The sequence below is a fragment of the Pezoporus occidentalis genome, unplaced genomic scaffold (genome assembly GCF_034315485.1).
Source record: "Pezoporus occidentalis ecotype Australia unplaced genomic scaffold, CSIRO_AGI_Poc_V1 ctg4, whole genome shotgun sequence".
Taxonomy (NCBI): Eukaryota; Metazoa; Chordata; class Aves; order Psittaciformes; family Psittacidae; genus Pezoporus; species Pezoporus occidentalis.
The window spans coordinates 14,029,115-14,051,415 of NW_026915724.1; the positions used below are offsets into that span (position 1 = coordinate 14,029,115).

At 39.3% G+C, this 22,301-nt stretch overlaps 1 protein-coding gene across 2 annotated transcripts; it reads left to right on the forward strand.

Moving 5' to 3' along the window:
• The first annotated feature begins 15,677 nt into the window (after nt 1-15,677).
• LOC134171153 (opsin-5-like) lies at nt 15,678-21,910 on the forward strand. 2 transcript variants are annotated; one of them, XM_062633138.1, is made up of 5 exons: nt 15,678-15,964; nt 17,401-17,563; nt 18,598-18,725; nt 19,268-19,602; nt 21,299-21,910. In XM_062633138.1, the coding sequence occupies exons 1-5, from the start codon at nt 15,877-15,879 to the stop codon at nt 21,908-21,910; spliced, it is 1,326 nt and encodes a 441-aa protein (XP_062489122.1). In that variant the 5' UTR covers nt 15,678-15,876. The 2 variants fall into 2 exon arrangements, 1 of the variants encoding a protein (XP_062489122.1); XR_009967516.1 differs by lacking the exons at nt 15,678-15,964; nt 18,598-18,725; nt 21,299-21,910 and having other exon boundaries at nt 17,060-17,563; nt 19,268-19,404.
• The last annotated feature ends 391 nt before the right edge of the window (nt 21,911-22,301 follow it).

Below are 22,301 nucleotides of genomic sequence, written 5' to 3' on the forward strand. Positions count from 1 at the left end.
GGTTTGGTTACAGAACTTGCGTACATTTATTAGTATGTGTGACTTCAGTATCTAGTGGTGTGCTGCTTGTATGAATGGTCATCTCCAAAGTACTTAGAAAGCTGCTTAAGACTATTAGAGAAGAATGCCACCTGGGGGTAACAGAATAGGTGCCTGGTACAAAAATTCAGCTTAAGTTGCTCTCAGCCTTGTGTGTAGTGACACCATGACAAAGGTCCTGAGAAAGCTGCATGCCGTAAAGAGTGGAAGAGGGAATGCAGGAAGTGCACAGAGGGAACAGGTGTGGAGTAGTCTCATGAAAGAGCAATAGGAAACTCGGCCACTGGGAGGGAAAGGAGGAAGAGAGGAGTGAGCACAGTTGGATAGAGCTTTCCAAGTGAAATCTGAGGTCCTTCGCTGTAATGGGAAACAAGATCATGTCCATATGATGCCTGTAGGCAGAATGATTACCAAGGGAATGAACTTGATTGCTGCTGCTTTGAACCAAGAGGACCAAAATTTGGCATTTAAAAAGGGGTTTGCTGTCATTCAGGCAACCTCATGAAAGCATGCAAGCTTGGCAGGAGTACTGAAAAGGAAGGGGAAGTTTAGAGAAACTGGGAAGAAAGATGGCACTTTTCTGGTTGGAAACCAGGCAAGAAGGAAGAAACAGCAGAGCAGCCCAAGGGACAGCCTCAGGAGACAACAGGCAATACCTGTTTGCAAAAAGTGTGTAAAAGTCTGCGTGCATTTTGAAGCTTTGTTGAATTTGTTGTTTGGGCTCTCGGTTGCAAATTATGCAGTTATTCTAGTTGATGGTTGCTGAGAGAGATGAAATCTTTAACTGTGTTTTTGGGCAAGCAAAGGGTGCTTTCAGTGATTCTCATACGATTAGGCTGGCCACTAGTATAGCAGCAGGAATGCCCAGAATCTCCTAGGTAAGCTTGACGAAACAGCCCCATTTTGTGCTTCAGTTACATTTACCTGGAGGGAGATTTCTTTGATTCCCTCTTACTATTATAGGAGATGACTGTGATGTTACAGCAAGATCTTGTGCCATTTGTAGTCTCAAACATCAATCCTATCTGCCTTCTCAGAAATAGTATAAATCGTACTGAATGCTGTATTGCCCTTGAATTGTGTACTTTAGTCTTCAAATTCTTCAGAAGGACTGGTTATGCTGCTGTACCTGTGGAGTTTTCAGAACTTGTCACCTTATCTTGTAAACTAAACTCTTCTGTGCATCAAAACAGGAAAAATAATCTTTGCTTTAAAGTTTAAATCACAACAGAATCACCTATAATGTTTATTTTCATCCTGTTTAAACATGCTGTTTACTTCTACAGTATTCAGAAGTTGGAAGATTGCTTGATTCTGCTGTCTACTGTGTTCACTGAGCACTTTTTCAACAGGTTTGTGGTATTTATTTATGCTGTCTTCAGTATTGAATTCCTGTCTTAAGTGCCATGGGAAAGACATTGAAATCGCATTGCAGAGTATAGGGGACTACATTTGTCTTCAAATGAAACGAGTTGAACACTGCTGCCATCTAGTGCGATCTACTTCTAAATGTCTGTTCTTCTGTCTCATCAGGAAGTGGACATCATTTTCTTTTCTTCAGAGCGGGGTACTGCAGGTGCCAAGAGGTCCAAGCCAGCTACAGGAGAGACCGTGGAATCTATGAGTCTCTCAGTCAACCTCTGTGTGACAGACAGCTGTAGGAGTTGGCTAGTTGGAGGGACCAGGAGGTCTAGGCCTTCTGCTTTGAGACTGTGGGGTCCCTTGGTCAACCAATTCACTTTCAGTTTTGACAGTGACTAGTTATTGCTGAGATACAAATTCTTCAGTGAATTTGTGCCTTGAAACATCAGCTTTTCTGTAATTATGAGCATTATGTGTTTCTTGCTTGGTTAATACACTTTTTAAGACTTTAGTCCTGGCTTTGCTTACTAAGTAGCTTGTGACTTCTTCTGGAATTACATGTCTTCCTTCTGGGCAGGGATGGTCCCCAAACTGTACGTGCAATTTCTTGATATTTGGGAAAAGTTCTTAGTATATCACTTCCTAATACTTTCTTGAAACATGGAATCAAAGTGCAGTTGAGTTAGCCCTTTGCAAAGTTCAGTAGCAGAATATGGTTTTGAAGTAACTGTTCTTTAGTAGTTACTTATATCATGTGCTGCTCCAGAAGAAATGCCCAAGGTGCCAATATAAGAAATAGAATTATTTAGTGTTTATATCTGTTGACAAGAGTTCCAGTTCAGTAGAAACAATACTCAATATCCGCAGCCTGTGTGGGTCCCACTGCATAGCTGTTTTTTGAGCTGTTACCAAAGATACTCTTTCTGTGTGTAATGTAGAGCCATTTATGTATAGCATAAACTGTGCATAGACAAAAAGATAAATATAATAAGTTGGTTTAGGTTGTGAGAAACATTGTCAAAGTGCTAAAAAGGGAGAAGAAAATACCTATGCCTTGAGGAGGGCGATAGTGTCTAAATAATATGGTGAAAAGGAAAAAAGAAATTGTTTTCATTATTTAAACCTGAGGTCCCAATAGCTACGTAATGAGAGGAACCTCAGTAATATACCAATGCTTTCATATTGATCTAAAGTAATTTTTCCTTCCATTGACTAAACAACAAAATTAACATTTATGTTACTCTTCAGTTGTAAAAAACAAGTACTGATGCCTTACTGAAAGCAGTCACCCTGCTAGTGAGATTGTACCACATAATTCCACTCCCCCAAGCAATCACAACTATGCTCACATTAATATGGAAAGAATTTCTCTTCAACTCTCTTCCCAAAGATCATCATAAAATATAACGCCACAAGTCCAAATTCACTCAAAAGATTTAACTTTAAATCTCATCTTCTAATTCATCTTCTATCTACTGTGATGTACAGCTGTCTACACTAAAGTGTCATGTAGCCCATGTATCAAAAGTCAGCTCTCTGAATTGCAGTGGGTACAGTAGGGATTCCAGGATGTTTTTCACTTACTCCAGTGAGACAAGGGATTATTTCTGAGTATATTAAAATATAAAGATGTCTACAGTAATGGAAACCCATGGAGGGAACTTCAGCCTGCCTTCATATGTACATTGTTGCTATTTCAGTCACTTGAAATCTTAATGTTTGCTGTCTTTTCAGAATTACCCTTGAATAATTTCATGGGCAAAATTAATTCTGTAGAGTAAAATCTAGGCTGGAACATAATTTTTTCAACACTTCTGTTGTTTTTTTTTTTTAAATCCATGAATGCTGATTAAACATATTCCAGGACTGAGTGATTTCCTGATCCCATTTAAGTCAAGATTGATTTACTATGCATTTCTGTCACTTCACAGGAGTAAATCATTAATTTGTAAAATGTCACTTGGCTAATGAGTCCTGCTAATTGCTTTAGTGGTAGCTGGAAAACAAATGAAAAATTAACATGGCTTTAAAATGTTGCTTATAGACTATAGCAGTCTACTAAATCAATTCAGCTGATGCTTGCAAGCGTTATTCTTTTGGGTATTCCTCTTTTAGAACAGCTGTGGTGTTTTTCTCATGATAATTGTGGCATAGTTCCTTACCCTGTTTTCTCCAGGACAATGAAGTAACTTAGGGATAGTCTTTAAACAGGTGCCTTATGATCCCTAGGTATCTTGAAGCCCTAGGATGAAGGAGGTATTTCTGTATGTTGAGGAGGTTGCAGGTGAAAGTAACAGAGGCTTCTGACCAAGAATATAAATACTTTTTGAAGTTCACAGGCAAAATGTTTCTTTCTTCCTTCCTACCCTTGTGAAGAGGCCATTGGGTGATGTGCCAGCTTTCCCCACCTCCTCCTGCGGATGCTATTGTCAGGGTGTGCCAGACGGGAGACAAGAATGTGCATGGGACATGGGCTCCGCTTCCTGTAGTTGCTGACACTGAGTTGTATTAGTGACATTTGCTGTTGCAGCTAAAGCCTGAGCTCTTGGGGCCAGATGACAATTTGAGACTCTCAGCTTTTTGTAATGTGCACTGCTAGCTCTCATGGTGTCAGGGAAATACTTCAGTGTGCCAAAAGCTCTGCTGCCATAAGACAAGTTTTTAAACAAAATAAATGAAAAGGATCATCCCTATTGCAATGCCATAAGGAGCTGCTGAGGAAGCAAAGGACAGTGGCAGCTCAGAGCTCTGCTTATGAGGAATGGTGGGAGGCTGATTAAGGAAGGCTGCCCCAGAAAGTTTTCCTACTGTGACAGAACTAATTGAATGTATCAGTCAAGTTAAAGGCTCAGAAATCACACCTAATACCATTCTCCATCTTAACATCTGTCCTTAAAGATCACAGTTTCTATTATCCAGACCACAAAGTGGAGATGTCACTGCCTTTGAGGTTCATGTTGTGTTTCTGGCTGCTTTTCAAAGTCACTCTCTTCATCTGTAGGTCAAATGAGCTCTAAGCCTTCTGGATGAGTTGTGTCCTCAGCTACAGTAAAAATACTAACAAATGTAACTATTTTTATAGATGCAAATTAGAGCAGAAACATCCTAATTAAATGACATTAACTTACTGAAATACCAGTTAAAAATATATATGTTTAGATTAATATGTAGAAGTATTTCAATAACAGAGCCATAAAAGAGTACAGTGAGATCAGCAATATTTTACTGTTGCTTGTCCTACATCTTTTCCTATCAAGTAAGATTTTTATTTCCCTCTGCAAGCCAGAGTTCAGAGAACATGAAAGGGTGCTGAACATACTCCTCAGAACAGTTTCCTTCTGTCCAATGCAATACTATAGTTTTTTTTCAGTATGCTATGAACATAGTCACTACTGGCTAGGATTTTTCTGAAGACTTCGTAGGCATTTTTAGCATTTTACAATGCCCTTTCTGGGGTGTGAAACTTGGACATGGATGAAGATTGCCATGAAAATACATTCATTTTCTTAGCATTGAGAAATTCCCATTAAAAATGGGATGTTCAAACCCCTTTTGGTGAAGGTCTTTGCACGGGATATCTTCTGTTAGACAAAACAAATGAGAATGTATGCATTAGGATGACAGTGGAAAGGTGCATATGTAATGGAAACCTTCACTGTGCGGCCATTGTCTTCCTTGCTTTGGCTGCTAGGTGTTGGCGGAAATGAGGGGCATTTGTGAAGGAGCAGCTTTGTTGCCTTCCTTTTCTGGTCTTGAAAAGAATCTTTACAATAAAAACTTGTAAATTTAAGTGTGGGTTTGAATCAACAACCTTTATGTGAGCTGATGGTTTGCCTGAACTGTCAGTCCCATGTGCCTCAGTGTGAGTGAGGACGCTGCCTGATGGGGAGGTGCTAGCCTTTGGAAGCCCTGCAGTGCCCAGTAGCTGTGGAAGAAGGGTATGGGAACAAGAGCTCAAGAGGCTGCTCCTTCATTGACCACATGAAACAATCTCAGAAACAGCTGTGGGACCAACATATCAGCTTTAGCATCCTAAGGAGCAGATGGGACAGGGGCCAGAACCCCCTGCTTGCTGAAAGAGCTGTGTTCCCATGCTGTCTGGTGGTAAATAAAAAGTGGACTGTGCTTTCCGTATTCTCAATTAGAGCAGTTTAGTAAGTAGAATTGTCTCCTGCAAGGGTATTTGGTCCTGCTCATTATGAATGCCCTGCATCAACTACCTTAGTAAAAATCCTACACGCTGCTGTAGACAGTTAAGTTTGTTAAACAGGTAATTGTTCTTGTCAGGGGTGTTTAGTCAGGTATGGCTACTTAAGAATGATTGATAATACAATTTCAGCGCAGTGTTACTTATGGAGTAGCTATATGTGGATGCATTGACCAATGTAGCATTTCCAAAGAGACTGAAATAAGGAATAGATCCAACATTGAAAGCACCACAGTGGGTACTGGCTTTTGCCTGAGGGGAAAAAAGTCAATGTCTTGATTTCAAAATGCTGCTTTTATGCATGAAGAATACAAACCCAACTGTTTGACACACTACTATGGTTTGACACTGGATGCTACTCGTTAATAGAGTCTCTGTGTTTATGAAATTAAGTTTGTCATGTTTCTTTAAGTAGCAAGGACATAAATACCCAGGTTCTTTTGGGTTCAAATTTTGTCGAAGTCCGGGAGAGAGATATCCGAATAAAACCAGAATAAAAATCTTTTGGTTTTGGACTAATAAGCAGACATCATCATTCCCTTCCCTCCAGCGACTTTCTTTCCCCAATATTTTTATGGGATGTTTTTCTGCTCATAATTCTTCATTTTTGTTGTTTTTTTTTAAATCATGGTTCCAATCCATGCTTTAAGTGGTAAAAAAATTCTAACAACACTTGTTTTACTCAATGTACAAGACAGAGGCTGAGATTAAAAGCAACTGTAGTCAAGTACTTTTAATCTTTCACTAGCTTAGGCTGCTTTTCTTCATGTTGTTTGGGGATGCAATTTTGTAAACAGATGAGGCTCTCTGAAAAAATCAGCCACAGTATTTGTAAGTTTCTTTGAGGAAAAGTGGTTTGCTGCAACCAAGGTCTTTCATAGGAAAAATTGTGCAAGAATATAACAAAGCAGAAAAAATAACATATTCTGAGCATAAATAATAAAATAGACAAATCTGTTGTTTAATCAAACTGTAATTTTTATTCCAAATTGATATCTTTCGTTTTATGAGTGCAGTTGGGGCACAGGAGAAAAGTCTAGAAGTGATAATTCAGATCCCTGACTTTAGGATCAATGAGATGCCTCAAAGAGAGCAAGTACAGTATTGGTTTCTTAATCATTATCTTGAGTAATGAATTGACATTTACTTAGTCGACTTAATTTACATCTGAAAATCATCACTTTGGACACCAAATGTCTCTTCATTTGCTGCATTTGGCAGAGACACATACTCTGCTAGTGAAAGTACAATAACTCAGGTAAAAGACTGCTCCAATAATGTCCTCCTGAACATAAATAGACTAAAAATTAATTGGATTTGACTGTAAAATATCTTACATACCTTGTGTTGTCTTACTTGATCTAGAAAGGAAGCTACAACCCCAGTGAATAAAAGGGTCTTCACTGTCATGGATTTTAAAAGCCAAAAGTGAAACACCCAAGAGGGATAACCAATGGCTTTGAGTGTGGATATCCTTCCATAGAAAAAGCTAACAAATATTAATTACAAATGGGAAAGGCAAATTCATAAATATACCTGGGCTAATAAGTGTGAGGTCAGTTATGCTCAGTTTAATGAAACTGCCAGGCATACAACAGTGTTGGGTCTATGATGACTTCATGGTCTGCAAAGTAGAAAACCAATGGCACTCTCCACTGCCATGGCCTCAGTGCTATGCATTTCTGTTTTGAGGGCAATTTTTATTTGCAGAGACACCTTGGGTTTGGCTTGTGCTGATTGTGTGACAAATCCAGCTGCCAGATGTAGATGTGTGTGCACTACTTCTATAGCTGTCTTGTATTGTACATGATGGCATCCTATGGAGCCTGGGAAGGTGAGAAGAGTTTGACTCTAACATAGCCTGGTGTACTCCTGCTCAAGTGTTTGTGGAGACCTGGGTTCCTGCCGAAGCTGTGGAGCAGCCCCAGTTCCACTGCAATGGTCCTGAGGTGTGGGGAGTACCAGAGCTCTTTGTGTCAACTGGGAGAGTCAAAATCTGAAGTAAGCGTGCTTTAGATCTGCCTTGGTTATTTTAAACAGCTAGGCTGCCTCTTCACCTCCCTGTGTACAGGAGATTTTCAGGAATGGGCTTTTAAAAAGTACTGAGAACACACCAGTTTTTATGGTGAAGATAAAGGGGTTGGTTTGTTTTGGTTTGTTTTGTTGTTTTTACGCCAGTGCTGTGGAGTCCAGGGCTGAGATTTTTCGCAGTGAGACACAAACAGCTACAGCTCTATGTTGTGTGTGTGTCACATTGTGTGGATATAGAAGCAAAGGGTCCCATCAGTCTGGGAGAAGCTGGGACCTCAGGCAGCTGTAATTGGCCAGCTTTTGCTCAGCCAGCTGAATGCTGTTTTCTTCCTCTCGCAGCAACTCAGAGGACTTTGTGTGCTGCCTCGCTCGGTGGCAGTGCTGCACCCAAGCTTCACCTCGCCAAGGTCAGGGGATGCATGGAGAGTGAAAGGGGGGCACGGGGTGGAAAGAGGGCATGGGGTGAGCAGCACAAAGCAGTAGGTGCCGTGGTGGGGGCTGCCCAGCTCCCCAGCCTTGAGGGTGGCAGCCAGGAGGGAAACGCTTTGGGTGCTGACGCTTGTGGGGTTTAGTGATTGTTAGGGGATCTGCGCACCAGGACTGGATCTGAGTGAGTACCTCTTCTTCTTTTTTCCTTCTCCCCCCTCCCTGACTGCCTCAAACCCTGCGAGTTCCAGCTACTCAGCCTCAGCCAGGCTCAGGACACAAGAAGGGTGTTCTGTGAGCAGTTTTTCCCCTTTAGGTTAGGGAATGTAAAAGTACTCATTCTGGGAAAGAAACCAGCTTGTAAAACAAGAGTGAGGAAAGAAACTGCTATATAAAGGAGAATTAGCTGAGGTGGCTAAAGTCATCTGTTGAGGAGATAAAACCCAATGTTAAGTTATTCCCTCCTTTGTTTCACCATCCTCCTCTTCCCACAAAACTGAGGAAGTAATTCTTCAAGGAATAGGTATGGAAATACCTGGGAGCAGATATAATCTAGATGACATTAACTTTGCTGAAAATGTATTTATGTGGTTCAATATAGGTCTGTGGCAGATTTCCTTTAGCACCCTGTAGAGTTTCCCTATGGTATTGTACATAGAATCACTGAAGTCTCAAGAGCCTCTTAGAGCTCCAGAAACTGCCATTAGTGAGAAAAACCTTGAAGCAGCTTTTCAAGTGTCCTGCAAGACCTCAGAAATACCATATGAAACATAAGAAATGCTATCTTTAGTCACAAATGCCTCTAAGCCTGATGCCATGGAGATGATCTGGGAGCTCTTAGAGCTGCCTGGGAGGAAAGTCATGAAAGAAGAGTTCTTACGGGTTTTCTTCTGTGACTTGATGCAAGTCCTATAATGTCACAGCCACTAAAAAGCTGTAACAAAGGAAAGTTGCCATTACTTTCTGTGGGCAAAAAAGCCAGGACAATGAAACTTCTAGAGAGCCATTATTTGTGAACTGATTTGCTGGTTTGAGGTTATGGACCACTGAGCTGGGCCTGCTTCATGATTAATTTGTGCTTTCTGCAAGTGCCTTCAAATGATGTCTTTTGCAACTGTAGAGGGACTGTACCAGATGCCTGTTGAGAACAGTTAGGTGTTCTTGTGGTGCTTCCTATCTCTCACACTTCAGGAGCTTTCCCAGCCCTGCCAGAACAGTATGCAGAGGCAGCTAGGTGTAGTGTGTGCATAGTTAATAAACAGGGTGATTTGGATATCGTCATGCCCTTTATATTTCATTTGGGTAAAGAAGAGGAGATTGTCGACTGCAGAATTTTGTCTCACTGGTAGTGGTGGCATAGAGTAACTCGTGAGATGTGATGGGTATAGAAGGGAAAAGCAGTCCGACTGTGAGTATGAGTTGTTAACTTCTCATTTAGACAAAAACAGCCCAAAAGGCTTGCTGTTCAGAGAAAATGGCCTTGTTTGGTTGGGCCATTGGCACCTGTTTTGCCTGTTCTCTGAGCTCTGCACAGTGTTTATCTGTCAGCAGTGTGACTGCTGGGAGGGATGGCAAATAGATCAGTGCATGAGGTACTAACATTTATAGCCCACTGTGTCTTTTAATGATCTTTGTTACACATAAGGGAAAAAAAAATCTGATGAAAGAGTGGAACATCTGTAAAACTACCCATTTCCAAAGCCAGCGATGGCTGCAGAGAGATTCCAGTTTTTACAATCAGAATAAAAGAAGCAAGCAGACCTTTTCCTGAATTTGTGCCTGGGTAAGGAGCAGTGCCAGTGTAACAAGGATTTTATAGTGCACAAAGAGACGGTATGGATACAGTGTAAAAACTGTAAAATGAAAAGAGGATTTGGCTGAAGGTAACTAACTCCCAGACTAGAATTTTGCCTATGTAGAGTTGGCAGTTCCTGCTCCCTGGCACCCTCAAAAGCACTGTGTATTCCTGGTCATTTTTTAAAAGGATGACAACACGAGGGCACAGCGTGTCCTACGTTTTGACTTTGCTTTTGTTAGTGATTCAGATCAGGAAGAGTGGTCTGACATTGCTGCAATTACAAGGGAATGCACTTACTGACAGACACTGTGACCAAGCTTAGTGCATGCACTCTCATAGACAGAATGAATGCAGCGTGTTTTAAGGTAGAATCACAAGCTCACATGAAAGCAGAAACACACTTTGCTGCCTAAGATTTTCATTAAGTGTTCTCATAACACTGTATAGATGCCAAAAGCAAAATCTGGGGAACTTGGCATGTTAGCTCAGATGATACTTGAAGGAAGTTGTTTTACTGTCCAGTTTTAGTGGGATATTTTTCCCAAGTATAGGCATTCTGATTCTCGTTTCCACAAGAGAGTGCCTAATGCTTATCTGCAACTAATGAGCTAGAAACATTTTTATGGGCCTAACTTTGTAAGCTGTAGATATCTTCAAACAAAACAAATTTGAGCTAAACATTCTGCTTAGTGAGGTAAACGTACCAAAGAAGTGAAGGAAAAACACAGGGACAGATTCAACATGGGTTTTCCCATTTATTATCTAGAGTTATTAGTATAAAATGTTCTTTGAAATTTGTGTTTTTTTTATTCATAGAATAAGACAAGGGTGTGGTTTTTCTGTTTTTAATTCATTGCAGTAACGGCCAGAGGGAAAGGAACACAAAATCGTTGCCAGTCCAGGCTAACACAGTCTAATGACAGGAGTTTGAAATTGTCCTTCCAAACATCCTGCCTCTCCACATTGTTGCCGCAGTGCCTGAAGTGTGGCAAGAGTAGGGCTTCCAGGTAAACACTTCTGCGCTCTTTTTCTCTGCGTATTGTTTCAAAGGGTAAATGGTAAAACCTCACTGGAATCGGTGCTTACTGGCTGGGTTGATCTGAGATCTGTTTAACTGTAGTTGATTATTCTTTAACAGATAGTTCCTTTTACAGGCTTTGAACACAAATTATTTGAATCTGAGTCTGGAGTAGATTTGCCAAACTTACTTAGTGTTTTATTCATATGCTGGGAAAAATGGATAAGCATTGGAAGTCTGAAGAAGTCTTTGCTGCCCTCACCTGCCAAAACTGAATTGCACTGAAACAGAATGAGATTGCACTATACCTCATCCAGAGTTGAAAACTAATAAAGTTGAAATTAAGGATAAATTTAATAAACTGTAACTGGGTGTCAGGTTTCAGTGACCAACACTGTTACAAAACAGGGGGTATAGCCCTGAAGGAGTACTTCAGAAACTGCAGTGTGAAGTATAAACTTGTCACTCCCATAAGAAATGCAAGCTTGGCTTGATTCACAGTGCGGGTGGGTGAAAGTATTGGTCTAAACTAGCCCCATTTAGGATGCTAACATGGTTTATGACATAAAAGGGTTAGGGTAAAAAATAAAAGTAAAGATGTAAATGAAATCTTGGATGCTTTGTAAATCTAGGGCATACATTGTGTCAGACCAGACAGAGCAGCAATGAGGTAGGAAATTGGCTACACTGGATGTATTTCCAGCTACCATCTTGTAAATGAAAAGATAATAGTTTATTGTTGCCTTGACATGACTTTCTGCCTAAGCCATAGTGACAACAGCAAAAGAGGTGTTAGGCTTGTGTCTTGGTTTCAGCTGGTTGGCACTTAGTTGAGAGCTGGGGTTAAATCATGACAACTTGCTAGTTCAGCTGGGGGACAGATATCCCAAGGTTTTGAAAGAGCAGTGCTGTTAAGCAAAGATGCATGTGCAATGGGAAAGAACTGATAGTGCAGCAAAAGGTGCGGTTACATAAAGTCTTATGAAGAAGATAAGTGTACACTATTCTAAGTGTAAATGTGAGGAAAAATATTAATGAGAAGAAAATAGCTTAATATATGTAACAGACCATAACAGCAAGACCTGATGTGCAGCTTGGATTGCTCTTTCAGGGTGGTAAGGAGGCACAATATTTCTACTATCTGTAGCAAGCAACTTTGTCAGCCACCTTCTTCAGTGCCTTGATCACCTCAGCCCTATACATGTAGCTACTGCCTTTTCCCTTTCTTCAGTTTGATTTGATCTCTCCTGGAGAAACAGTGCTGACAGAATAAAATTCTGCAGCAACTCACAGTGTTTAGTTGTTCTGAGCTTTTGCACATTTAGCTTACTTTGCCTGTTGTTTGCAAATAATAAAGTCACAGTAAGACCTGGTTATTTACTTCATTTATTCAACAATATAGTAATATGCTTCTTTATAGTGTGTCTAGATTAACTGAATTTGTAAATCAGTTTTTCTTTGGTTATAGAGAAATTGAAAGGCTGAAAACATTCTAATTTTGGAAAGCAAGGACAGACTGTTCCAACATAGATTTATAGAACCATTACATGGTTTGGGTTGGAAGGGACCTTAAAGATCATCTAGTTCCACCACCCCTGCCATGAGCAGGGACACCTTCCACTAGACGAGGTTGCTCAAAGCCCCATCCAGTTTGGCCTGGAAAATAATGGGATAAGTTCCTAAACAGGCTGTAGATAGCGCTGCATTTCCAGAAGTATGCTTCTTGAAATGTACTTCACATCCATCAATGTTCCTGGCAGAGGTAAGGGCTCAGATTCCGTGCTTTTCTGAATTTACAAGATTTTGATCAAGCGTTTCCTCAAGAAAATTTAGAGTGTAGAGTTTAATAGTAAGGCAGCACTATCGGACATATTGAAAACAAAGGCTGGTGGACCCAAAGCTCCTAAGAGATGGTGCTGATCTCAATAATTTCTAGATAATGGATTGGTCTGTTGTAGAAGGTAGAAGGCAACAGCCTCTGTCTTAAACCTCTGGAGTTCATTCTATTTAAATTGTCAAGGAAAGGTTAAGAGTGACTTATTTTTTGTACTTTTGTGCTGATGTGGGAATTGTGTTTGGAAATTTGGGTAAGACAAATGACAGAACTAAAGCTTCATCTCCTCCTTCCCCAGCTAGCCTTCTGAGTGGCTTCCTAAGGCGTGTGCTGGACCTTGTATTTTAGGTCAAGCTTACATGATTGCTTCAATGTTGTGAAGTACAATATCTCATGTCAGATGGTGATCATGTTGTGACCTCCATTAGTCTATTATGAGAGGTTGTTTAGGAGAGGTCTCTTATGTGGTCACTTGTATCTCTGAATCTGGGATAAATTCTCAGTACAGAGAAGCTTGGTGGAAAATTTCTGTTTTGATTTTTGAGGGTGGAAATGTAGAAATACTTACTCTGGTCTTAGCAATGTAGCCAGCGGGTTTGTTTTGGGGGTTTGGGTTGGCTTTTTTTTTTTGAGTTTTTTTTCTTCTCTATTTTATTCTGCTCTTATTTATTAAATTCAACAGATCTACTTAAAATTGCCCTCTTCTTTCAAGCTGTTCTCCCTTTCTGTAGTATGGTGCATATGTAGCAGTACTGCTACACTGGGGCTTAGGGATTTCTCCTGATATGCCTCATTGCAAGCTTATAGGTTGTCATTCTCTTTGTACCACTTTTCACATCATAATGTATTTGATTCATGTGGATGCCTTTAATGTGGTTGGAAGGACAAATAGAAGCTTATTATCTGACATTCAGCATTAAAAAAAAAAGAGTAATTCAAGGTAATTTATTGATATTAGAACTTTTGAAATGTATCCTTGTTTTTTCTTGCAGAACAAGCCCTTGTGCATTCGTGGATAAGATTCTGCACACAAGGCACAATGCTCTTTGACTTCTAATTAGTCCTTCCAGCAATTGTTATTTATAGAAAGTGGAATGACATGATGTCGGAGATGAGCATGATTGCAGTCCTGTGCTCAAAAAATATGACTTTCTATAACCAGAGTGAAAACTAAATTAATTTCCAAAAGAATTTGCCATAAAGCTGAGCAATGATAGGACCTCACATGTGCATGCAGAACCAGCCCACCTACATGCTGAAATGGCAATGGGAGTGAGCAAAAAGACAGAGTAGAAATCTGTATACAGAAATTTTTATTCATCCATGTGAACGGGTAATTGTTGTCTAATACAGTTCTACAGCAGTCAGTATGATGACTTCCAAAGTCTTCACAAGCATGGCTGTAGCAGAAGAAGAAAACAACCCCATGTTTGTTGGTAACAGCTTATTTTGTGCTACTTATTTCGGGACTTTCATGCACTATGAAATCATCAAAGTTGAAGTGTGTATCTTCTGTTGGCTCATTCTTTTGGGTCAGAGATACTGAGAAGTAAACCTTTCTTAAAAAAAAAAAGAGATTTCTGACATTTTTTAAACTGGAGCAGAATAGTTTGGCTTTATGTCTTGTGTTTAATAGATAGAGGTGATTGAAGAGAGCTCAGAACCCATTTTGAACTGGTTTTTTTGAAAAAGCTTCATATAAGTCTGAATGTAATACTTCTTTAGTATAAAAATAAAATTATTACTGAAAGTGCATTGGAAATTTTTCTACTTGTAGTTCTTCTGTAGTCATATGTTGATGGCAGTAGCCTGATTTGAAGTAAAATAGTAACTACCAATTATCACAAATATTTTGCGCGTAAAGATGAATTATTGTTTGTATTAATTTCTTAGAGTGAAATAGGCTACAATGACCTTGAAGTGACTTTCATTTAAGAGATTTTCAGTGGCAGGTGAAAAGTGTGATATTACTGGAACAGGGGAAAAGTAAATGAGAAAAGCAAGAGCCATATTATCAGTGACAACAAAAAAACATCTTGGCATTTCTGAGTGAGAGCTTTCTTATCTACCGAGGGAAGTGGGGGCTACTCTCATCAAAGCTAAGTTAGGAGTAGGGTTGGATGCTTTCTTGATGAGGGACACTACGTATACCAGGGATATCAGTCCAGTTTTGTCATTTCTGAATGAATCTCATGAAATATGGGAGCTCTGGCTTAAATGTTCCTCCGCCTACATCCAGCCAGCACTGGGCACTTGGAATAAAACTTGCTTTTTCTCAGCATGGGATTTGATTCTCCAAAATTCATTTGAAGAACAACACAGGTAAACCCCAAGAAAGTCAACCTCTGACAAGGCAACAGACTGCTTTGGAAAATCAGGATCTAAAGTAGCTTTCCAGAGCTCATGATAAGCTGAAGAACTGTGTTCTCTACAGTAGAATATCTTTCCTCTTAGCAAATATGGAATTTGCCTTTGATAAGAGAGAGCATTGAAACCCCAGCACTAACGTCTGGTATGAGCTCAGCCTTTGTTTGTGAATAGGTTGCCTCATGAAAAAAGTAGGTGGATGTCCTGTCACTATTTTTGTTACTGTCTCTTGAGGGCAGTCACATGCTGGCAGCACTGGCCACTGGGAAAATGCTAGATCTGTCTTTTGGTGTGGAATCTTGCTGTTACTGCTTTTCTTAATGAATGCAATAAATATTGGTATAAAGGTTAAAATATAATTATCTGTAATGTTTTGCATGAGTCTTGAACTTTTTCCTTTGTGAACACTTGGTGAGCAAACATTTAGCCCCTTTGGTTTCAGTGGGGGTGTCTTGTATTATAGCAATTGAGCAAAGAGGGTTTTGTGTAGAAACAAGTGATGGACCACTGGGAGAATAAGCAGCTTATGGGAAAGTGTAAGGAAGATGAACAAGCTGAATTTAGATACTGTGGCTTATTACACTCCAGGAAAGAAATGCAGCTATGAGATTATTATTTAATGTGGATGCGCAGCAGTCAGCTAAAACACAGTTGGTTTAAGCGCTCTGTGAATTGGGTGCTCTAGCTGTTTGCGAAGATTACTTCATTTCTCCAGGTTCTTTTAATTTGACATTTCCCATGGTGCCTTCAAGCTAAACATGTAAAGCTGTGCTGCATCCTGTTTTCTTTTTCAGATGGGCCCATCTTTTGGTAACGCAACATTCCAGTCAAAAATAACGGAGACAGCTGATATTTTTGTCGGAGTATGTTATATGGTTTTTGGTAAGTGTGATTTCATGATATAGAGGTATGGCCGTATCTGAAGTGGTAAGGAGACTTGACTGTAAAAGTAAAGTTTGTTTCTTTCTAAAAGAGAAATTACACTCTTAAAATGGAAAAAACCTGTTTCAGATAAAACCTCTTCCCATCTCTCCCTTCAGGAATTTCACAGTGGAAATATGTGAAAAGGGATGGCTTTGACCATATAGACAATCAGATCCTGGAGTGACTATAATGTCAATTGATGAATGCTAGAAAACTGTATATGGACTTGAGCTAGTAATCCAGGCAAGAACAGACACCGTGGGAAATAAGCCCCCAAAATAAAATAGAGGTTTTTCTAGGAAAAGTTGATTAATTCTTCTGCAATATAGCCACTGATGATATTTAGTATAACTGATATGGCTGATATGGCTACAACTTTTATGTTCTAGTTAAAATTGATCTTACTCGGAGCAGTGAGAGAGCATATTCTGGTAGTCTGATGATCTGTGCTGCTTGATCTTAGCTAACCTGATTCTACTTAGGAAATGTTCATTTTAGAGACACCAAGTGATAATCAGACTGAAATGTAATTGAAAGGTTAAAAAAATACAAAATATGGAAAAAAAAAAAGGAAATCATCATTTAAACAAAATTTTTGTCTTTTACTGTCTTTTTATTGTTATATTTTTTGAAGTCTTGGGAAAAAAAGTCTTTGGAACAAAATTATTACACATTTCTAAGAGTAGAATTCAGGAATATCTTTTTTCTCTCCAGAAGATTTTAAATTGTAAATATCTTAAATGGGCTTAAGGAGAGCAGAGATGGAAAGAAATTGTGTCACTGTCTAACATTACTTCCTAATCTGCCATTTCCTTATGAAGAATTATAATCTGTAGAACATTTGGGAAATTATGCCTTTTTTTCCCTACACAAGTATGATTAAACGAGGCATACTCTCTTATGGGCATAATCCAAAACCAATGTTGGTTTGCGAGCTCTGTGCAAATTTGTTTACCTCAGTCAAAGTGCTGCTTTTTCCAAAGATATGTAAGAACAGGCAGCAAGGTTCACAAAAGCACTTGGTTTTTCTTCAACAGCTCGATTTCACATTGCATTATTTAAGGGACCCTCCCATTCAGTCGGCATTCTCTTGTCCTCTGAAACTTTTACGTTTGAAAGTGTTCTTGTGAGTCTATGAAAGGCTGCCTAAAATTCTGGGTTTTGGTTGTTGTCTGACCTTCTAAACTGATGGTCACCTAACTCTTGACTAAGTTTGTTTAACCACTGTAGGTTTTGATACTGGTAGTTTAAAGGAAGAAATAACTGCAAATATAAGAGAGAGATAAGTTTATCTGATGAATGCTACCTATGATGACAGCACATTATTTTCTGCAGGGAAAAAAACACAGATGGCTGACAATAACTTTTTCTCCGTATTCTGTGTTTCTCTGCAGGAATATGCTCCGTGTGTGGGAACAGTATTCTCCTATATGTCTCCTACAAGAAAAAGAGTTTATTGAAACCAGCAGAATATTTAATTATTAATCTTGCCATCAGCGACCTTGGCATGACTCTGACATTGTACCCTCTAGCTGTAACCTCCAGCCTTTCACACAGGTTTGTTCACTATGCACGTGATATTTAACACCCTCTGCAGGCTTTGGGGGGCTGTGTCAGCAATGAAGACTGAATTACTCTGCACTTTGCTTGTCATAAAAGTGGGAATTAATTATAGGGATTGAAAGCAGCATGCTCAGTAACAGGAGATTTATGGGCTGCTGTTGTTAATTAGTGTTCATGTCTATTTGAGGTTATTATCTTTCTGATTTCTGCAGGGCTGAAAGGACTTTATTTCAAACATCCACTTCCTACTGCATTTATCCTTTGTGGGTAGTATTACTCAAGTGATGGTTAAATGCTTCATTTTCTTTCTTTCATAACCGGACAGTGAAATTTAGTACTATAACAAGAAAACCCTGAATTTACTCATTATGTCCAAAAGTAGTGGTAGTGATGGTGTGTAGAAATGTAGAGTTCTGGATTAATTTTTGGGGCAGCACTTTGAATGTGGAGCTTCATCTTTCCTTCCACACTCTCTCCCCTCTATCCACATGAATGCAGCTTTATATCATTATGCAAGATCTATTTGTTGTGATCTTTTAAAATCAGGGAGGCTTAGGAGCTCATTACTAGACCTCAGATAGTATTTGTGCTATGCAGGCAGTATGAAAGCCTTTGAGAGAAGAGAAATAGGTAGGAAAGGTGAAGGAAGACCAGAACTGGCTTTTACTAGTTGTTCAGCAGGGTTTGGGATAGGATGGTGTTGGTAATATTTTGATATTAATTCAAGACCTAGGCCTACTAATGACAGGAATTTTTGTTTTTTTCTTTTCAGAATGATTCTTATTAAGATAGAATTTGGTTTATAAAAATAGCTTAAATGTGAATCATAAAAATAAAGCAGATCATGATTACTTTAGTGGCTGTTTTTCAAACGAGAATATCCTTTGTAGTTGATCATTGACCAAAATATAACTTTATCATGCAGTTTTATTGAATTTTTAAGGCTACAACTTTATTTCTACAATTTAATATTACATTTAAGAAAGAAGCATTGCATACAATAATTAACTTTCTTGGCTGTTTGCTAGGTGGCTGTATGGGAAACAGATTTGCTTGTTCTATGCATTTTGTGGAGTGCTGTTTGGGATCTGTAGTCTCTCAACACTGACATTACTGAGCACTGTTTGCTGCCTCAAAATTTGTTTTCCACCTTATGGTAAGCTAATATTTATGTCTTATGTACTCGATGTTTTCACACATATATAGACCACTATTTTTAGGTTGTATATCCTAGAGAGTATTTTTATAGAAGAGACTTTTTACATCCAGTCAAACAATTCTTATTTCTATGATCACTGAAAATTAACTGTAGGGTTAGGTGTATGCAGGTGGTTATTTATAAGCTCTTTTAAGTCAGATTGATAATTTGGAAACATGGAATAAGAGTTCTGATCTGAAACCAAAGCTAGCCTGAATAAAATAAGTTTTTCAGAATTTAGTGGTACATTTTGATATGTATTTATAAGGTCTTCTGTTGTGCTAAGTGTTCTAGATGCATCAGCAAATTCAGCTACTTGATATTTTTGCAAATTGTTACAAACCATGCCCTTTTCTTACAAACCTTCCATATGGTATAGTATTTTGAACATCTAGTAAAGTTAACCTACTTACTTACACTGCTCAGTTGCCTGCTTATGGGAAACTCCATTCAGACACGTCAGCAATGCTGGTCTTCACTGATTATTTTGTGTCTTCTAGGGAACAGGTTCAAGAGAGAACATGGACAAATCTTGATAGCCTGTGCTTGGACTTACGCAGCAGTTTTTGCCTGTTCTCCCTTAGCTCACTGGGGAGAATACGGAGCAGAGCCATATGGCACAGCCTGCTGCATTGACTGGCGTTCCACCAATGTAGATGCCATGGCCATGTCTTACACATTAGTCCTCTTTGTTTTCTGTTTTGTTCTTCCTTGCGGAGTAATTGTGACTTCCTACTCTCTTATTCTGGTAACTGTGAAAGAATCCAGGAAAGCAGTGGAACAGCATGTCTCCGGCCCTGCCAGGATGAGCAGTGTGCAAACCATTACTATCAAGGTATTTGAAAGTTAGTCTTTGGCAAGCTGGTTTTGGCACAGCTGGGCAGCACCATTTAAAGACCATGAAAGTTCCCGAGAAGGGAATAAGAATGGAAAAGAAAATTAGTCCTTAATGCATTTTCATTTTGGACAACAGCATTGTCTTGTGCAGTTTTGGTGACACATTTGGTGTGTGAGCGTTATCCTTGTGCTTGATTGACAGGGAAATTTTTTTTGTCATTTTTAATTGTTTTTATTTGCCTGTTCAGGAGATATTTTGAAGAAGTTTTTGTATATAGGATTTGCCTACACACAAGGGCAAACTTTAAAAAGATTTTTGAAAGCTCCTTCATGCCAAATCATATTGTTCACAAGCTACAGTAAAGTCCTGTCTAGGCTAAGAGGCAGAGCAAGGGTGAATCACAGTTCTTGCCTCACCTTGGGAAGTTATTATATTACTGTATCCCTACACTTACATAAATTTTTACGTGTTATGAAATTATTTATATTTTGCAAAGTACATAATTTACTTTAAAATTCTCAGTCATAATGTGTGCTGGATGTATAGAAGACACTATGTATCCTGTGATCAGATTTTTCTCACATCCCTGTAGAATGAGTAAGGCTATAGGGATTCTTCTTGTCAGTGAGACCTTTGAGTGGAAATACAAATGATAAAAATCTGGCTTGCAAGATGTGGGGAGAAGTCATTCCCTTTTCTTCATACTGCTGCGGAGCACAGGACTAGATGGTCACTTCGATAAGAAACAGTGTTAGAAATTTCCATGCATATGTGCAGTTATGAAACGACATCTCTCAGCTGTCTTTCTACTTCCATGGTAAAATAAATAATTACTGAGAGTCCATTACAGTTCATTAAAATAATCTTCTTGTTAACTCTAAGGGATTTTGAACTGTAAACCTTTGGCTGTACTTGCTATAAACTGTAATGAGTTACTTTAGTGCCTTTTGGAATACTGTCCATAGCAACATTTGTTTTGTTGTTGTTTTTTGTTTTTTTCTTTTTCTTTTATGAGTCCTGAACATATTTTTTTAAGTCACATCATCACGCTGTTCAGACACGCAACTTTATGCTTGATTTCCTTGTGTTCTATACACTTTGCTGTTAGTGCAGTTTTAGTAGCCGTGTGTTTACAGGCTGAGGCTAAAAGTAGGCAATATGACTCTTCACTTTTATTAGGGATGCTGGGCTCAAGCTTAGAGTGAAATTACAGAAAGGGTTGGCTGTAATCCAGCATGCCTGTTGTCCTCTCCAGATCTCATTGTGTAGTGGTGCACAGGTGGCTGCTGCCTTAGGTGGTATCACCTTCATAGGCGGAAATCCAAGGCCAGAACTGACATCTGTCCATCATGTATAGCATAGAGATAATTGAATCAATCACACAGAGATGTAATGAAATTGTGTAGTTAAACCGTTTCACAGTGTGAAAGTCATATTCACTTATGAACCTTTCTCCTTGCTGTTGATGTGTGGCTTTTGTTCTCTGAAAGTTTCAGGTAGAAGTAGGTTTCAGACAGAATGAGGTTGCTAGAAAATGCACGTTTGGGGAGCAGCTGAGCTGTCGTGAAGACTTGGGGGAGACTTTTAACAAAGGGGTTCAATCAGATGGTATTTTTATTAATATATTATTTTGTTGGCTATTTTCTTTATGTGTGCAAATTTTAACTTGCTGTTTTGTCCTTTTCTCTGCAAGCTGAGTGTTGCTGTGTGCATTGGGTTTTTTGCTGCCTGGAGCCCTTATGCAGTCATTGCCATGTGGGCGGTTTTTGGATCAATAGATAAGATTCCTCCATTAGCCTTTGCTGTGCCAGCTGTCTTTGCAAAGTCCTCCACACTCTACAATCCAGTTATCTATCTTTTCCTGAAGCCCAGTTTCCGAAAGACCATTGCCAAAGATTTCACAGTTCTTCAACAGTTGCTCACCAGGAGCTGGTTTTCTGTCAAGGCACCGCAGAATTACAGATCAACTATGAACACCACCCACAGAACTTTTAAGGGCAAAACCGAATCCACTTGTAATTCTCTGCCAATTGTGGAAGAATGTTCTTATTTCTCCCATGCAAAGTGCAGCGATAGTTTCAGATGCTTTCAAAGCTATCCAGAATGCTGCCAGGGAAGCCTAAGTGATATGGAATGCCCTCCTCAAGAAACTGTGGCCTTGGAGAGCAACCTCCAAGCAAAAGTGAGACAGAGCAATAGGAAGTCAGTAAAGGTGGTTGTGTCGGGAGGAAAAAGCACTGAAATCGATTCCTTGGAGATTACCTTGGAAGCAGTACCTGTGTGTCATACATTTACAGACCTCTAGAGCTCCTTGCATGAAGCCCTCTGGCAGTGCTGTTCTTATATTTTCCTCATACTCTTTCATGGGACACGTGCTATGGCATTGACATGGTATAAATGCTGTATGACTCTTTCTATGCCAAACATTGTGCTGTGTTCACATGGTGAACTATGTCAGACAAATCCTCTCTGCATTTCATAACATCTTTTTACTCCGTTTTCAAGAGAATACACTAACCATTGAGAAGTTCTTCATTAAGTGTTATTACCCTTACTAGACTATGTACATCTTGTATTCTGTCTGGTTAAAAGAAATAATTCAATATAGAGTTTTAAAAGGGCAAGCTCCTGTTGATTCAATTGTTACAGCAACTGAAAAGAAAAATCCTGAATAAAAGGCCTGTTTTCCAACAAGT